The 15445-nt window shown below is 37.1% G+C and overlaps 2 protein-coding genes and 1 long non-coding RNA gene across 3 annotated transcripts in view; 1 reads left to right on the forward strand and 2 right to left on the reverse strand.

The window, feature by feature from the left end:
- LOC110416533 (uncharacterized) overlaps window positions 1-2174 on the reverse strand; it is a 5676-nt gene extending 3502 nt beyond the window's left edge. Inside the window, exons 1-6 of the mRNA XM_021428538.1 lie at window positions 2013-2174; window positions 1679-1898; window positions 1381-1581; window positions 1221-1291; window positions 790-952; window positions 100-693 (exon numbers count right to left, since the gene is read on the reverse strand). Coding sequence (XP_021284213.1) covers window positions 100-693; window positions 790-952; window positions 1221-1291; window positions 1381-1581; window positions 1679-1898; window positions 2013-2131 — 1368 coding nt within the window. The 5' untranslated portion in view covers window positions 2132-2174. The remainder of the gene's footprint in view (window positions 1-99; window positions 694-789; window positions 953-1220; window positions 1292-1380; window positions 1582-1678; window positions 1899-2012) is intronic.
- A 2899-nt stretch (window positions 2175-5073) lies between these two features.
- Window positions 5074-8404, forward strand: LOC110417073 (rop guanine nucleotide exchange factor 1-like). Its single transcript, XM_021429269.1, has 5 exons — window positions 5074-5550; window positions 6009-6125; window positions 6223-6761; window positions 7108-7461; window positions 7781-8404. The coding sequence occupies exons 1-5, from the start codon at window positions 5259-5261 to the stop codon at window positions 7967-7969; spliced, it is 1491 nt and encodes a 496-aa protein (XP_021284944.1). The 5' UTR covers window positions 5074-5258; the 3' UTR covers window positions 7970-8404.
- Window positions 8405-8999: 595 nt separating this feature from the next.
- On the reverse strand, window positions 9000-11113 carry LOC110416718 (uncharacterized). Its single transcript, XR_002445242.2, has 2 exons — window positions 10748-11113; window positions 9000-10289 (listed from the first exon to the last, which is right to left on the reverse strand). It is a non-coding gene; the product is annotated as an uncharacterized LOC110416718 (long non-coding RNA).
- Window positions 11114-15445: the final 4332 nt, after the last annotated feature.

The raw sequence follows: 15445 nt of genomic DNA on the forward strand, positions 1-15445 counted from the left end.
TGAATAAAAATAACAAGAAGATAACATACCCATGCAGAACAACCAAGTTAGCAAGATGGTCACCAAACTAAAACAGAGCAGCTACAAGCCAGTAATCACCTGATTGATTTTGAACTCTGAGCGATCGAATCCAGGCACACTAATTTCACGAAATATCTTCATTTCTGGAGACTCAATCCCTAAGTTGCATTGGTATATAATACCAGGAGTGAGAAAGCTAGTAAAACCGATTAAAACCGTGCTGTCTTCACGACGAGCAGAAATCCCATAAACAGTTCCGATGTCAATGGGCAACTTATGCAGCATGGAACCTGTTTTCAAATTCCTTACATGGAGCACATACTTCACGTCGCTCATATAACTCACAATCATCTGATTGCCGTTTACTGCGCATGCTGATTCCAGAACATCTTTTTCATCCTCTGGAACAACATCAATCCACCAACTCGGTTCCTTGAGATCAACTCGGACTATTTTATATTTCGGAGCATCTTTGTTTGTCAAGAAAGTAAACAAGGAATCATCATTGGCAACGGCAAGATACTGTGCGTCGAATTGATCTATCAACTTAACAAACGGGAGCGGGCCATTTCGTACCCTGAAACCTTCCAGACCTTCAGGAAGTGCAGACATGTTGCAGTAGTACAGTTTATTGACAGGGCCACAACCTTCGTCAATGAACAAGAGAAGATACTGCAGGATAGCATTCAATAGTAGAAAATTTCACCTCAGACATTGAGATGAAATCAAATTGGACCTACATAGATGCATGCTTAAAGATCAAATTACCTTCCCATCATCCGTCACACTTCCAGTAAACATGTGCTTAGGATTTTCAGGATCTCTCCAGCATAGAATGTCTTCAGATTGATTTGTACCAAGAAAATGATAGCACAACTCGTGATGAACGTTAACACTAGTTTCTATACCAGCATCATGGTTTTCTCCATCTCTGAATCATAAAAAATAGAATTAGTACGTAGTTTAATAAAGATACTTGTGCTACAGCACGTGAAAACTTTTTTTTTTCCAAAAAGAAAAGTTGATCATGAATGGAAAAAGACATAGTTTCTTGAATATCTATGAAGATGAAATTCTTTCAATATATGAGAAACCATGACAAGATCATGAATTAGTCTACAACTGACAAAACCAGAGGATAGAGAGATAATTCCCTTAAAGCTGAACACACAAATTTTCAGTAATTGAGTACTACTTACTTGGGCACTGGATAGCGGCTATAGAAAAACCCTTTGCTATCATGTGTCCAGCTGATATCCGAAAACTTAATCTGTAACAAAAGCAGAAGAATACTTCTGTGAGCCGATACTGATCAAAAGACTCTTCCCATAGTTCATGCATCAAACCACAACAACTCACCCATGCTAAAGTATCAGGTTCCCCTGTTTTATCCTCAACTCGCATTACGTTAATCGTCACCCAATCACTTCCACTCGAGCTAAGCCCGTAAGCCAAGTACTTGGCATCCTCACTGACGGACAAGGCCTTCAACGACACCGTTCCATCCTCACTAAGGGTGTTAGGGTCAAGCAAGACCTCTGGTTTTCCATCCAAACCATCCTGAAACCAGTTGCGGGGATAAAAAATCAACAACAAAAAAAAAAGTTTTTGCATGAATTTGCTACTGAGCATTAAAAAAGTGGTACTTCTGACAGACCTGCATGTAAAGGACGTTTTGTGCTTGGAGCCCGGTGTTGTGGAAGTAAAAATATTTATTCCCTCGCTTAAACGGCACGGTGTAGCGTGGATGATCAAAGAGCTCTGTGATTTTCTTGCGAAGTTTACCCCTAGTTTCGCACTCTACAAGCACTGATTCTGTCAGAGCAACCTGTTTCTGCACAAACTCCTTTGTTTCTTCAGCGTCAGGATCTTCAAGCCTAGACGTAATTATCACAAAGAAAAAGAAAATTACACTTAAAATCAAAACCAGAGAAAAAACATTTCTTACCTATCAAACAAAAGAGATTTGAGGCAATGTGAATTTCGATTACCATCTATAGGGATCAGCCACCTTGACGCCATGATAATCATCAACCACAGACTCGTCCCTGCGAGCATTGGGATACTGCAAAGGGCCAAAGGGCTCCTCTGGGACGCAGAGAGAACCCATGGATACAGAGCTTGAACCAGGCAGAAACTGACGGTGAAAACTTCAAACGATAACTCAGAAGAATTTATTATCCTAGGTTGCCTTGGCCTACAGACAAATTTATATAGGGCGGGCGCTTAAACCGGAGTGTGTAATAGATGAAGTCATCTTAAGCCGTTTCATTAGGGACAATGTTCTTCATAGTGGGTGTTTTGGGGATATTACGTCCTTGAGGTGTCGCCATTCTGGCTCTAACATGTTGCCATATTTTTGGAATTTTGAGCTCTGATTTATTCATCAGAGAAAGTTCCTTTTTTTTTTATTTTTTTCTGGGAATCCTGTCCTTTTAAGTTATACTAATAACTGCCAACTAACATTTGGATTTGTCTGTCTTTCCATTTTCACGACAAATGTTTTCAAAACTTTATAATTTATATATATATATATATATATATGCAAGACTAGGGTAGAACAAAAGATTAGGTTTAGGTTAATTTTGAATATCTATCAACCGACTTCATGTTTAAAAATAACTAAAATCAAATATAATTTCATGAATAATTGAATTAATCAAAATCGATTTAATTCAGTTAATTCGATTTAGTTTTTAAAAATCGAACTTGATAAATTTTTTTTATTTGTGTTGTACTTTTTTACAAATTGATATTACAAAACTATTAAAAATTATGATAAACAACTAAAATAAATAAAAAAGATCTTATATAAATAATAAATAATTAAAAATATAAATAATAAATAGTTTATCATTTATTTTTTATACGAAAACTTTATTATATTTTTATTTAAGTTTAATTAATTCAATTAAAAAAATTCTTAATTTAATTAATTTTAATAACTGAATTACTCAAAAAACTAAACTAATCAAATCAAAGAAAATGAACTTACTTTAATTCGATTGGGTTTGCATTTACACACTCTTACATAAAACGAAACTAACATCTGAAGCTCGTTCATATGATTATGAATTCATAGAAATTAAAAATTGACCAAAAATTATTTTATAATTTAAAATGTTATCTGACTTCTAGACAGTTTGCCCAGGCTTCCTGATGATTAGCAACCACATGCTTTGGACGAATTATTTTTCTGTTAAAACGTGACAAGATTCTGGGGTTGAGTAACTTGTCTCAGCCTTCAGTTCAAAAGAGTTTGGTTTTGTCTTTTTTTATGGTTTGGATATGATTTTCTTTTCTTTTCAAGATCAGTTAAAATATTATTTTTGTTTAAATGTCATTTTTAATTTAAATGAAAGTATATGTATTTGTTAATGAAATTTATATTTGATGTAATCAATGTTTTAATAAATAAATTTAAAAATTAAAAAAATATATCTTTATGAAATGACCGGGTATGATTAAATGAAAATATACAATGCATCAAATATAAATTTTATTTATTATGATAATTTTAATTAGTGCTTTTAAAAATTTTCGCTAACAAAATCTTTTAAAATGTTCATTTTGGTGGAAAGAACAACAAAAAGGATACGTTTTTCCCCTTTTAGCACATAAAGTTAGAATATAACTAGTACATTCGTTTACCTGTGAAGAAAGATTGGCCAAAAAATTAAAATTGGAGAAGGAATTAGAACGGGTTTAATTGACAACAAATGAAGGTTTTGCAATAAGCTAAACATTAGAATTTGCTATCAAAATTTTATTTTTTATTTATAACCAAAAAAAAACTTTTTAAGGTTTTTACAAATAAGAGTGTGGCATGTTTTCAATAAATGAATTAGATATTAGTTTTCGTTTAGTAGTAAACAAGACAATTCATTTTTCATTGTTTTCATATATATATATATAATTATTTAAATTTTTTAAATATAAAATAAGGGACATGCTTTTATCAAATTCAATTTACATTTGAATAATGAATGATCACGAGAATGAAGTTATTTATTTATTTTATTGTAAGTTAATAATTATATTACGTGTTTTCTGTTAATAAAATATAATAAATTTTAAATTCATAAATAAAGATTTATTTTTTAGTATATTTTTTTTATATTATAAACATAAGCCTGTAATAAAAGGTATTAAATTCAAATATTCACTCACATCAGATTTAATAAGATAGATTAGAATTAAGGTAAACATAGATTAAAATGTGATCCCTCTCGTCTATATGTAAAAGAGATAAGATAAACTCGTGATGATTACATACTCTTGCCATTGGTGAAGCAAAATAGGCGCATTCCATGGTTTGCAAGGGATTGATGGATGGGAAATAGGAGATGTTAGTGCTATAAAGTGTTAGTTCCATTTATAAATGTTGTTAATGCTAGGTGCCATCTGTTCTTTTCAATTATGTTTAGTCCCAGCTAAACATGATTGGAGTAGATGTGACAATTCCCTAATTAATGGAGACTTTATTAAGTAATCATCTTTTCATTTCATTTTCATTCTATTTTTAAAAATATAATATTTTTATTTTATTTGCCTTACAAAATTATTTTTCATATTTTTTTTAGTTTTTAATATTAAAAATATTAAATATTTATATTATAGAAATTTCAAAATTTAATATAAAATATATTAATATAAGAATGACAATTAAATCTCAAACAAAGTGGGTTAATATCAAATTAAATCCAGCAAGGATGAATTATAAGCTTACGAAAGGAAAAGAACAAATGCCTTGCATTCAAGACGAGGAACAAAAATGGTGGGATCCATAATGATAAAACCACCACATTTACCACCCCAGCCTAAGCCGATCTCGTAATTAAACCGCGCAACTCGTAATATCTCAGCGCGTGGAGTAAACATCTCCAAATCCTTCATTGGAATCTTTCGGCAGAAACCGGAGCGTGCTGGTCACGCTCCATGAACCAACGTAGGGCGTTCAGATCACCTCCCAATTAAAAAGGGAGCCCACCAGAGTCTTCCATGAAGGGGACTGGTTTTCACACGCCACAAACTAAGTTTGAAACAGTGAAAGCGAAATAAGAGAGGCAGATCATTGTTCCCTTTGAAGCTTTAGTTTTGCTTTCTCATTTTTAGTTCTATTTTCCTCTTCCGTACGGAAAACATTTAGTCAACCGAACGAAAACCGTACGGTCCTGTAATGCTGGCAAGAATTTGATAAAAACGTTGGAAGTTTGCTGAGCATTTGATCTTGAAGAATGGCGAGCGTTTCGTCTGAGGAAGGTTTCGATCAAATAAGCGAGCAGTTCGAGAGTTACAGTTTGAGCGCCGACGTCAGCGAATCGGAGAGCTCGAGCGGGTTTTCTTCGTGTCGTCATTTTGACCAAGAAGGCGGTTCGACTTCTTTGACCACTTCGTCGCTCGCAGGACCGGAGTTCGTTGATGGTTCTAGTTTTACTGCGCGCGTTCCCGTGATGTTACCGGTTGTCGGTGGTAGACACGTGGTCATTCCTGCGAAGAAGGCGGAGGTACCCGAGGCCGACACGTCCGGTGAGTTCACTACAACTTTTGCTTCTGATCTTTTTAGTAAGGACTAAATTGAGGTTCGAATTCGTTGCTGCGTTGAAAAGTTTGGAGGAAATTTTAGTTTAAAACGGTGAAGACTGAAGACTTTGAGTTAAATATTTTGCTGCATTTGCTAACCGTACTTAGTTACTGACGTTTTCTAGATCTTTTACTTACTCTGATCTTAAAGCTCTGCTTGGTTGCATACTTTTCCAATGATTATCTCGTTTTAACTTAAAACCAAACCAGCGGCGCAAAATAGGGGAAAATGTAAGGCTAGAATTCTACTCTTTTGCACGTTTTCTTGTTTCTTTCCTTTTCTGGTACAAGGGGAGTTTTGAACCGTGCAAAGGCTAAATAAACTGAAACGATCTTCTCCAGAGACTTAGTTGACTGTGTTATTCATCTATGTTTTAATTTCTTTGGATTTGATGTTATTGCAGAAGTAGAAAAAATTAAGGAAAGGTTTGCTAAGCTTTTGCTTGGAGAAGATATGTCAGGTGGAAGGAAAGGAGTTTGTACTGCCCTTGCCATCTCAAATGCCATTACAAATCTTTCTGGTTAGTTCTTGCATCTGCATCTCATTTTAGTTTTAGTTTGTTTGATTCATCACAAATAAGAGGTAGAAATCCGAATCAATTTGGTAAGTTTTTGCAGCCTCTGTGTTCGGGGAACTATGGAAGTTAGAGCCACTATCACCGCAAAGGAAGTTGATGTGGCGTAGAGAGATGAACTGGCTTCTGTGTGTAAGTGATTACATAGTGGAGCTTAAACCATCATTGCAGGAGTTTCCTGCTGGGGGAACCTTTGAAGTTATGGTGGCCCGGCCACGCTCAGATCTATACGTAAACCTTCCAGCGCTCAAGAAACTTGATGCAATGCTGCTTAGCATTCTTGATGGCTTTCATGATTCTGAGTTTCATTATGCTGATCGTGGGATAGTCATTGCTGATACGGATGAAATTGAAGCATTTCCTTCATCTTTGTCATCTGGGAGGCCTTCTGTTAGACAGGAAGAGAAGTGTTGGCTCCCATTTCCTAAGGTTCCCCCTACTGGTTTATCTGAAGATACAAGGAAGAGATTGCAGCAGTGTAGGGAATGTACAAACCAGATCCTTAAGGCTGCTATGGCAATAAACAGCAGCGCGTTGGCTGAGATGGAAATCCCAAGTGCTTACCTGGACAGCCTGCCCAAGGTATGGAGACTGCGCTGTATAGTATACAGAATTGTTCCATGTGGCATGAGATAAGTTGTAGTGAGATGAAAATGGTTATCAAATGGGGAATCCATGAGACCAATTGTGTCTAATTTTCATGCATTTATGTTTTTGCTGAAAGAATGGTCCTTTGGTTCAGTGAATAGAAAGTGTCATTTGGATCTGAGCTTCTGTATTTCTCACAATTATTGATTCACTATGCAGTTTGACTGATTATTTTCAGGAAGCATATTATTGCTCATGCATCTCTTTGTTTCCATTGTTCTTCCCATTTAGTATTAGTGTCCCTAATAATTCTTTTGAATTGTTTTTTGCTTGCTTCCAGTGTGGGAAAGATTGTTTGGGGGAGGTCATGTATCGTTACTTAACTGCTGACCGGTTCTCCCCTGAGTGTCTTCTTGATTACTTAGACCTGTCGTCAGAGTACACTACTCTGGAAATAGCCAATAGGATTGAGGCTTCTGTACACATTTGGAAACAGAAATACTTAAAAAGGCGTTCACTTCGTGCAAAGGTTGGAAAGGCATCATGGGGTGGAAAGGTCAAGGGCTTTGTTGTTGACATAGAAAAGAGTAAGGTTCTAACTCAGCGGGCAGAGACCTCCTTACAGAACTTAAGGCTACGGTTTCCAGGCCTTCCACAGACTTCTTTGGACATGAGCAAGATACAATATAACAAGGTACTTCCTCTTAGCTTGAATTAGTATCGAAAACTTTACTATAACAAGGTACTTCCTCTTAGCATGAATTAGTATCGAAAACCTTTACTATAATTCTGGTGCACTTGTTTCCATCAATAACGTGTGTCTCTGTTCTCCAACATGTCACATGATTTAATATTTATCCAGAAGTAGGAAAAACAGCTATCTGTTTGAATATCAATTGAACTTGTATTCTCATTTTTTTTTTCTTCTTTATTCTTTTTTTTTCTTTCTTTTGCTGAAGTGCTGTAATATGCTAAAGGTAAAGAGGATAGAATGAATTTCTTCTTTGTTGTAGGATGTAGGACAATCAATTCTTGAGAGCTACTCTAGAGTCATTGAAAGCCTAGCTTTCAACATAACGGCAAGGATTGATGATCTGCTATATGTGGACGATGCCACAAAACAACGTGCAGCAGCAGAGTCAATGTCTCTGTATGACCAGGGGCGATTTGTTGGTGCTCTTCCGACACAAAGGCGGGTATAACCCAGTCCTTTCTTATTTGAACATGCTCCTTCTGGGACTCCATGCGCGATGAGAGCATCCTACACTTCAGATGACATAGGTGAAAGCCCTGATAGGAGGATTTACCGCCCTTTACATAATGGCAATCTTAGATACCCTCTGGATGGCTCACTAGAAAGGCTAGCGTTTTGACAAGCGGAAGGAATGTCCTCCTGCATCACCAACCTGAAAACCTCACAAGACTCTGGTAGTACTTCTGGATTAAGATTGAGATAGCTGATTCCATCGCATACAGCTGAAAGCTGATTTGTGGTTCTGGCGGGCAACGGACACAATCAGATTGAATCTTGTGTAAATTCCTTATGATTAGACACACAAAGTAGAGATTTTTCATTTGGTTAGCTGGATTTCTTTAAAGAGTTACCTCTGTTTCAGCAACTATTAGTATTTCTTTTCTGTTGGTAGCGTAAAGCAGTATCACAAACAACCAAAACTTGGCTTCCAGGTTGAGATAAAGTCCATGCCCTGACTCCCCTCTCCGTCACTCTTTTTCCAAATATACTCTCAAAAAAAGTTAAAAAAGAGTAGAAAACTATTATCTTTGCTATCAACTTATGCCTAAACATTATTTTTGAACAACGTGGAAATTTCTCGCCATCTCAATTTGAGTTCCAAAATTGGAAAAAGACGAAAGAAAAACCGTTGGATGTCTCTTAATAGAACGGATCGACTAAGGCCCAGTCTTAGAGACAAGAGGCTGTGGGCTATACAAGCCGCTGAACAGCCCACACTCAAATGGCCCGCACAGCAGCGTCTCCACCATTGAACCTGCGTGGCCCAGACAAGACACTTTGTTTTCTGCTGTGTTTTTGGGTATGTGATCTTATAAATCATACAGTTTATTTCATGCCCCATATGCATTTCTCCAACACAAAGCAATATTAAAAATATTCATAATTCATGTGTCAAAAAATAAGGGAGGGCAAATTGGTATCTTTTAAATCTTATCTTATGTTTTTAGAAAAACAGTTATATAAATATGAACATAAACTAGTAGTAATTTCTGTAGATATATCTGTATTCTTTTAAACATAACACTTCTTTTTATATTTATTGTTATTATTCTTTTTTTGAGAGAAAGAGACATATGATATTAACTCCATAAGAGAGTGAAGATATCATTGCCACTTGGTTCACGGCCCATAAAAGAACCAAATGAAGGAAAAGAAGACTATGCTGGGGAAGAAAATACCTCTCTAAGCCAACTCTTTTTTTTTTTTTGGCAGGGAATCAGTCCCAAACCTAAAACAAGAGAAAAAGCTACGGGGGACAAAAAAAATAAAAAACCGAAAAACACCAGCAATGGTCCCCATTGATTATGAGTATCATTAACCATCTTTGATTTGAGTCGTACCATTGACCAAAATTCTTACAACATTGACTAAAGCAACCATGAGCAGCATGTAGTAGGTCCGATGGTCACCGGCTCCACCCCATTAACCTCCAAAATCAACAATGATATGCCAGGGCACGAGCCACCATGGTGAAGCCCCGCAGCACGGCTCCCCTTGACCAATATTCTCCCTGTTCAGACTGATCCCCGAATGCTCATGGAAACCAGTTAAAGAGAATAGACCTTATGAAACTATCACAAATAAAGGAAGCTCAACAATTTCATCAGAGTTCAGACATGGAAGGAGAGAATGAGGAAAACAAATGAAAAGTGAAGGCAGTCCAGTTGAATTGCATGATTAGATGTTTTACCTACACCCAGTGGAGGGAAAGGCCTAAGGGATGTTATTTTTTTTTTGGTTTTGCTTTATAACAATTTAAATAATAGTATTGTCAGTCTTTCAATCATGAGGCTACGTATAATGGGGTTTGGGAGAGTGTAGAAACGTTTCATTAAGTACAAGGGCTGCCCTACAGATTAAATGGTTAAGTGTAGTAAATAAATGACTGACATTGTGAAATTGGTGGCAATCATGCGTGAGGCCATGAACATAAAAATCTTTTGCTTTGATTGTAATAAGATAATCAACATGATTACATACAATACAGTATCAGACAAAGTTGGTTCAAGAAACAAAAAAAAAAGTTTTAATTCAAAACCTGTCAATGGAGTCATCATTTGAGTCTCATGAACTCTGACAAAATCTTCTTGTTTCTGTCATTGGGTTTTTGTTCTTTTAGGATTGTGCAATTTCCTCCCTCTTGTTTTGAAAGGGGGTTCACAGATCCTCCTATCTTAACAAATGGTTTCAATCAAGGATCTGTGCTGACCCAGATGCATACAAGAACAAAGAGGCTGATAAAACCCTAGATGAAACAGAAGGTAGCACTGCAAAAGAAAGAAAGTGCAGAAAGCATTCTAGTTCAACTACTGTTTTGATGACTAGAAAGGAGAAAAATAAGTGGAGAAAATAAGATAAAAAGCTAGGTTCTCAATTAGCAGTCAAAGCCTCAAAGGAGATCTAGGATATGACCAGATAAGTGTATCACGTTGCTCAACCCCTCAGACCTCAGTACAAAACTGCTGACAATCAAACCCTGCAAGCAGCAGAAGAATGACGAAAGTACCAAACCGATAGAAAATTTTTCTTCTCCTTAATTTTTTAAATCCTTTTGCAAGATAACATAGTAAAGTTCAGGTTATCTAGGCTAGCTAGTAGATAACCAGAGGGATCAGAAGCTGCCACAACATGATCATTCTTTCATCACAGGAAAAATAGCATAGAAAGAAAGAAAATGAAGAAATGTTTGAATGAAGATAATCATAAGAATATGCATGCTATTTACCTGGATCCTTATCAAAGGAACAGAATAGCTGGAAGAAATGCATCACAAGGGTTTTACAAAGAGAAGCCAACAGAGCCCAGTTGGCAGTATGCCCACCTCCATGAAAGAGAGGGGAAAAGAAAGGGAATTTCTGTGATGGGAGGTGGACAGAATGCCAATAAACTCTGTAAGAAGCCCTTTGCTAAACCCCCATGAAAGCACAAAAACGGTCCTTGTGGATAGACACGCAAAACACGCACACGCGGAGGGAGAGAGAGAGTGTGTTTAATGACGATAGAGAAGCAGAAGATTGGAGTACAGGCAGATGGGTTCTCCTATTAAAGATGCAATGAAGGAAGAACAGTAAATAAAGGGAGAGAGGGGAGGGGGAGGCCTGGTGTAATTAAATAAAAGAGAGAGAAGAAGAGACGGTTTCAGACTCCAAAAGACTGATAAATATAATCAGATTGGATGGTTCATTCCTCTATAGGGAGGGCATATTTAGAAGGATCAAAGGTTCATCATCATGGTTATGCTTCTCTTCCCTCGATTCTGGTGAAAAAACCCACCTCTCCCTTCAGTCTTTTCTTGCGTTCCCTCATCTCACCCTCCACTAGCCCCCACCCTTCTCCACCCCTCGTTTCTGATGAAACTCACCACGATACTACACCAACTCTCTCTCTCCCTCTCTCTGAAACTGAAAGAAAAAAGGGTTTGGCTTAAGTAAGGGGCTTATTGGTCTTAGACTCATTATCTGACCAAATAATGACAAAACTATAGCAAATATGGCAGCTTTGTTTGTGGGAAAACATGGGCTTTGCTACAACTTTATGATCCCAACCGTTTCATCTTTTAGAAGGCGGATAGGGGTCTGGCCATCTGTCAGCACCCATTTAGACCCTGGAGGGGCTGAGCAGGCAAGTTTTTTTACCCATGGGAGATTGAACTGAACTAACTGAAGGCACGGAGAGAGAACGGTTTTAAGCACACGTCAAAAGTTACAGCAACTAAAACCTCCATATATAGTTGTATTCACCCTATTGCCGATATGTGGATAAGCCACGGACAAATTTGAAGAAATACGGCATGTCGACCCGAACATAACTATGAAAGAACAATTCTAATTTCGGGCATTCTTTCAGTAAAAAGAAAAAAAATGTGATCTATGAAAGAACGATTGCAAACTGTGACAATTTATGGCTGCTGAGAAACCATATTCAAGAGTCAAGACAGATTCTAACAGCCATGGTATGAGAAAAAAATGAAAGTGACACTGAGTAAATCTTAGAAACTACTGATTAACAAAGATAGCACGCTCTAAATGTATTGGCAAATCTTCCACCATCAATTGGAAATTGAGTCCTAAGTGAATTGCCCCTCTCGATCTGCTTTTCATTTATGAGAAAAATGACACCTAGAAAACCATGAGATGAGCAATAAGTGCTTTTGTTTTAATTAAAGGAGGACGGAAATTGAATAGTAGCAGTAACTCAATTCTTTAGCTAGCTTAAGCCTAGCTACTGATCATCACCCGAAACTCTCAAGTCTCTTCTTCATTAAGTATTTATGGACTTTGTTTCCTCTTGAAGCATATTTGATTGGATGGTATCGTTATAGCTAATCCAATAACTCAACACCAGTGCACCATCATTCACCAAATTTCCTGGAATGGACCCTTGGTGTTCATTATACCATTCTGCTTGTTCCTGTCTTATTTGGTTTGTAAAACAAAATATCTGACGACTGCAATGTTTTCACAACATTGATGAGAGGCAAATTATATATCCAGCAAAGCAAAGGAGTGTGATGGAAAGGAGCCAACTCCCAAGTTTTCCAAATCAATGGTCCTACAATTACAGCACTAAGTGTGGAATCCTAGGTACTCTCCCCGCTCCCTGTAGAAAAAGCTTCAAAGTTGAAACCCAAATTCCTTTTTGACTCTCAGGCTGTCAAACATGTTTAAAAAATGAGATTAAAAGGTAAACCATGGATAGGTCAATCTTCTACCATATTATAACATGACTTGCTTTTTCTCGTCTGCAGCTGCTTTCCAATTGATTGAACTACACAGCCATTCCATCTTAGAAATAAACAAAAAGGATAGAAAGAAAACCCAGAAAAACACATATGCCACTTGGCCTAGGCAAATAAAGAAATAATATCTCTAAAAATCTTCCCTTTTGTCGACTGATACGTCGCACTCATCACTCCCACAACCTCCGCTCCTTAAACCTTGTGTTGTGACCATGGGATTTTTCTTTCTTTCTCCATGTGCAAGTTTGTGTTTGCCTTTTCTCTGATTAGTATAACTTTTATGTTTACTAGTAGCATTAAACAAAGGAAACTCACCGGCTCCGGCTGTTCCCAGCATTAATATTTAAAGCAGAGAACAAACTCCCACACATACTTATTACATGTACATAAGCGTATTATGACACCAGCACACACACACACAGAGCCACCATTTATTGCTTTATATCCACCCCCAACCATATCCAATTAATTTTATTACAATTAAAATTTCAAAATACAAAAGAAAATCACATATCAGGCCAGATCCCCTCGGAGAAGATTGCAGACTGATATTGACTTTGTTCCCTCAACGTCCCAGTAGCCTCTCGAGGTACATACCCAGTTGTCATACTGAGCTACTGTCAGAGCCATGATTGAATCATTGGACAATGAAAAATTTAAGATTATTCTTTTGCTAAAATCTAGTACTGCTCCTACCATTTCTAGTAGCAATTTAACAACTGTGTAAGTAAGTAACACTGAACTGTTATTTGTATACATCAAACCTTACTTACCTGATTAGAGTTCTATGAATATTTGTTCTTTAACTTTGCCAACTCAACACAAAATGTAATAACTTGGAGGTAGATGGTGGGTAAAGCTCACATCAACAGATCAGTTTGGTGTGAGGTTCAATGGCAGATGCAATGCCATTGACTTCTGTCAACAAATATTTAATTACCACAGTATACCCAACTTTGTCGGTAGCTGTAATTAAATGGAACCATACCCAACTTTGTCGTATGGCAAAACGGTGACCAAACTAAACTGTAGTGTAATTCTCACTAAGGCAAAAATTAATGACATTAAATGATTGTGTTACCAATGCATTCTCAATTGAATGTTATGCATGTCGATTTCATTTCAAAGCATGCTGAGATCATGGCTTTGGTGCCACCATGATTACTAGATGCGGGGGAGTAGTGGACGAGGCTGAATCCATCAAAGGATTGGCGTAACCAAGTGTGTGAATGACAACTCGGGTAGCATATGGCTTGGTGCCGTGGATCGCACTAGTGGACTAGAGTGCCCGGAGGCTGTGCTTCAGGAAAATGTGCAGCGGATGAGTAACAAGGGTGGATTGGCTTGACGAAGTGCATTGTCGTGCTTGGTTGATCTAAAGTATACAAGGGAACTACTCTCAAACTGGTGTGATATATTATATGATAAATCCGCCAGATTCTAATCGGATAAGCAGCAATGAACAGCATGGCATGTATGCGGATGAAATCGGAACCGGGTCCCATCAAAAAGTTGTAAAGAAATACTTGACGTTTTAAGGGAAAAGATTGGAATTCTTGCCCATTTCCTCTTTTAATAAACAAATTCAACTTAGTACTCATATCATGGCTAAGTTATAGGTTCTTTAATTTCCCATAAGGTAGGATGATGCATAGAACCTGTCACTCAAACACCAATGTACAAAACCATATGCAAAAGGCAATGAGAAAACTGGTTATCACATCACAAAATTTTGACGTTGGCAGCAGAAAAATAACTTTCCATCCCTTTAGTTTAAGACCTGAATCCAAGCTGTGCTAAAAAAAAAAAAGTTCATGCCCTTTGTTCCCTGCGCTCTGTGCAATTTCAAGTGTCAACTTTTATCTTCCTATACACTTTTGTTTTCCTTTTCGGAAAAGCTTTAATTTATGCTGTGGTGCGATTGTGGGGACAATGGTTACTGTTCTGCAAATTAGTGGGTGCCCAAAGGTACTTAAGAGCAATACAAAGAAAAGGGGGCCATCAAAGCATCTAATTATTTCTTAGAATTTCCATATCAGGCTGCTGTCTGAAGATCAAATTGAGTCGCATAAACTTTTGTCTATAGGCTTAGGTTTCAACGAAGAGGACCTACTGGTTGAAATGGTGATTTGGTTGACTAGCTGTTTAAATTTTTTATAATTAAAGAAATGAGGAGGCAGGGCAGCAAGAGCATCGGCTACAGGGTGGGGGGGAAAGGGTAGACTTTGGTTTTATCCCACAGCTCGATGCATGGAAATCCACCCTTTTTCATGATTGTGAAGCCATTGTTGGGCTTCGAGTGGATACGCTCTCACAGTCTCACGTAATGCTTTAAAAAGTTTCTGTGAATATAATTTCATTCTGTCTACTTTATACTGCCAAAAAAAAAAATGGCATTCCAACCGTACCTGGTGGTGCTGCTCAGGCTATCAGAATCACTGCCAATATTTCTTTGGACTTTGGTCTTTCCTCTTTTTCCTTTTGAAAAATTTTGCCTGCGAAACCATGCATTACCCTTTTGTAAACAAAATCTTGATTTTTATGGTTTATTCACGTATTAAATCAAAAATAAAAGCATCTTTTATCTTTGAGGAAGATATTTGACCTCAAAGTCATGATAATGAGTAATATGTTGGGAAAACGAATGGCAAAACCGTTCTAATTTGAACTAATAAAACTGTCCCA

This window comes from Theobroma umbraticum, unplaced genomic scaffold (genome assembly GCF_002168275.2).
Source record: "Theobroma umbraticum cultivar Fairchild unplaced genomic scaffold, ASM216827v3 scaffold_51.0, whole genome shotgun sequence".
Lineage (NCBI taxonomy): Eukaryota > Viridiplantae > Streptophyta > Magnoliopsida > Malvales > Malvaceae > Theobroma > Theobroma umbraticum.

Bases quoted from the DNA above. Each gene is read 5' to 3' on its own strand.
- LOC110417073 (XM_021429269.1), top strand. From the start codon at position 5,259: ATGGCGAGCGTTTCGTCTGAGGAAGGTTTCGATCAAATAAGCGAGCAG. The intron at 5,551-6,008 runs GTGAGTTCACTA...ATGTTATTGCAG, and splicing joins ACCCGAGGCCGACACGTCCG to AAGTAGAAAAAATTAAGGAA. The intron at 6,762-7,107 runs GTATGGAGACTG...GCTTGCTTCCAG, and splicing joins ACCTGGACAGCCTGCCCAAG to TGTGGGAAAGATTGTTTGGG.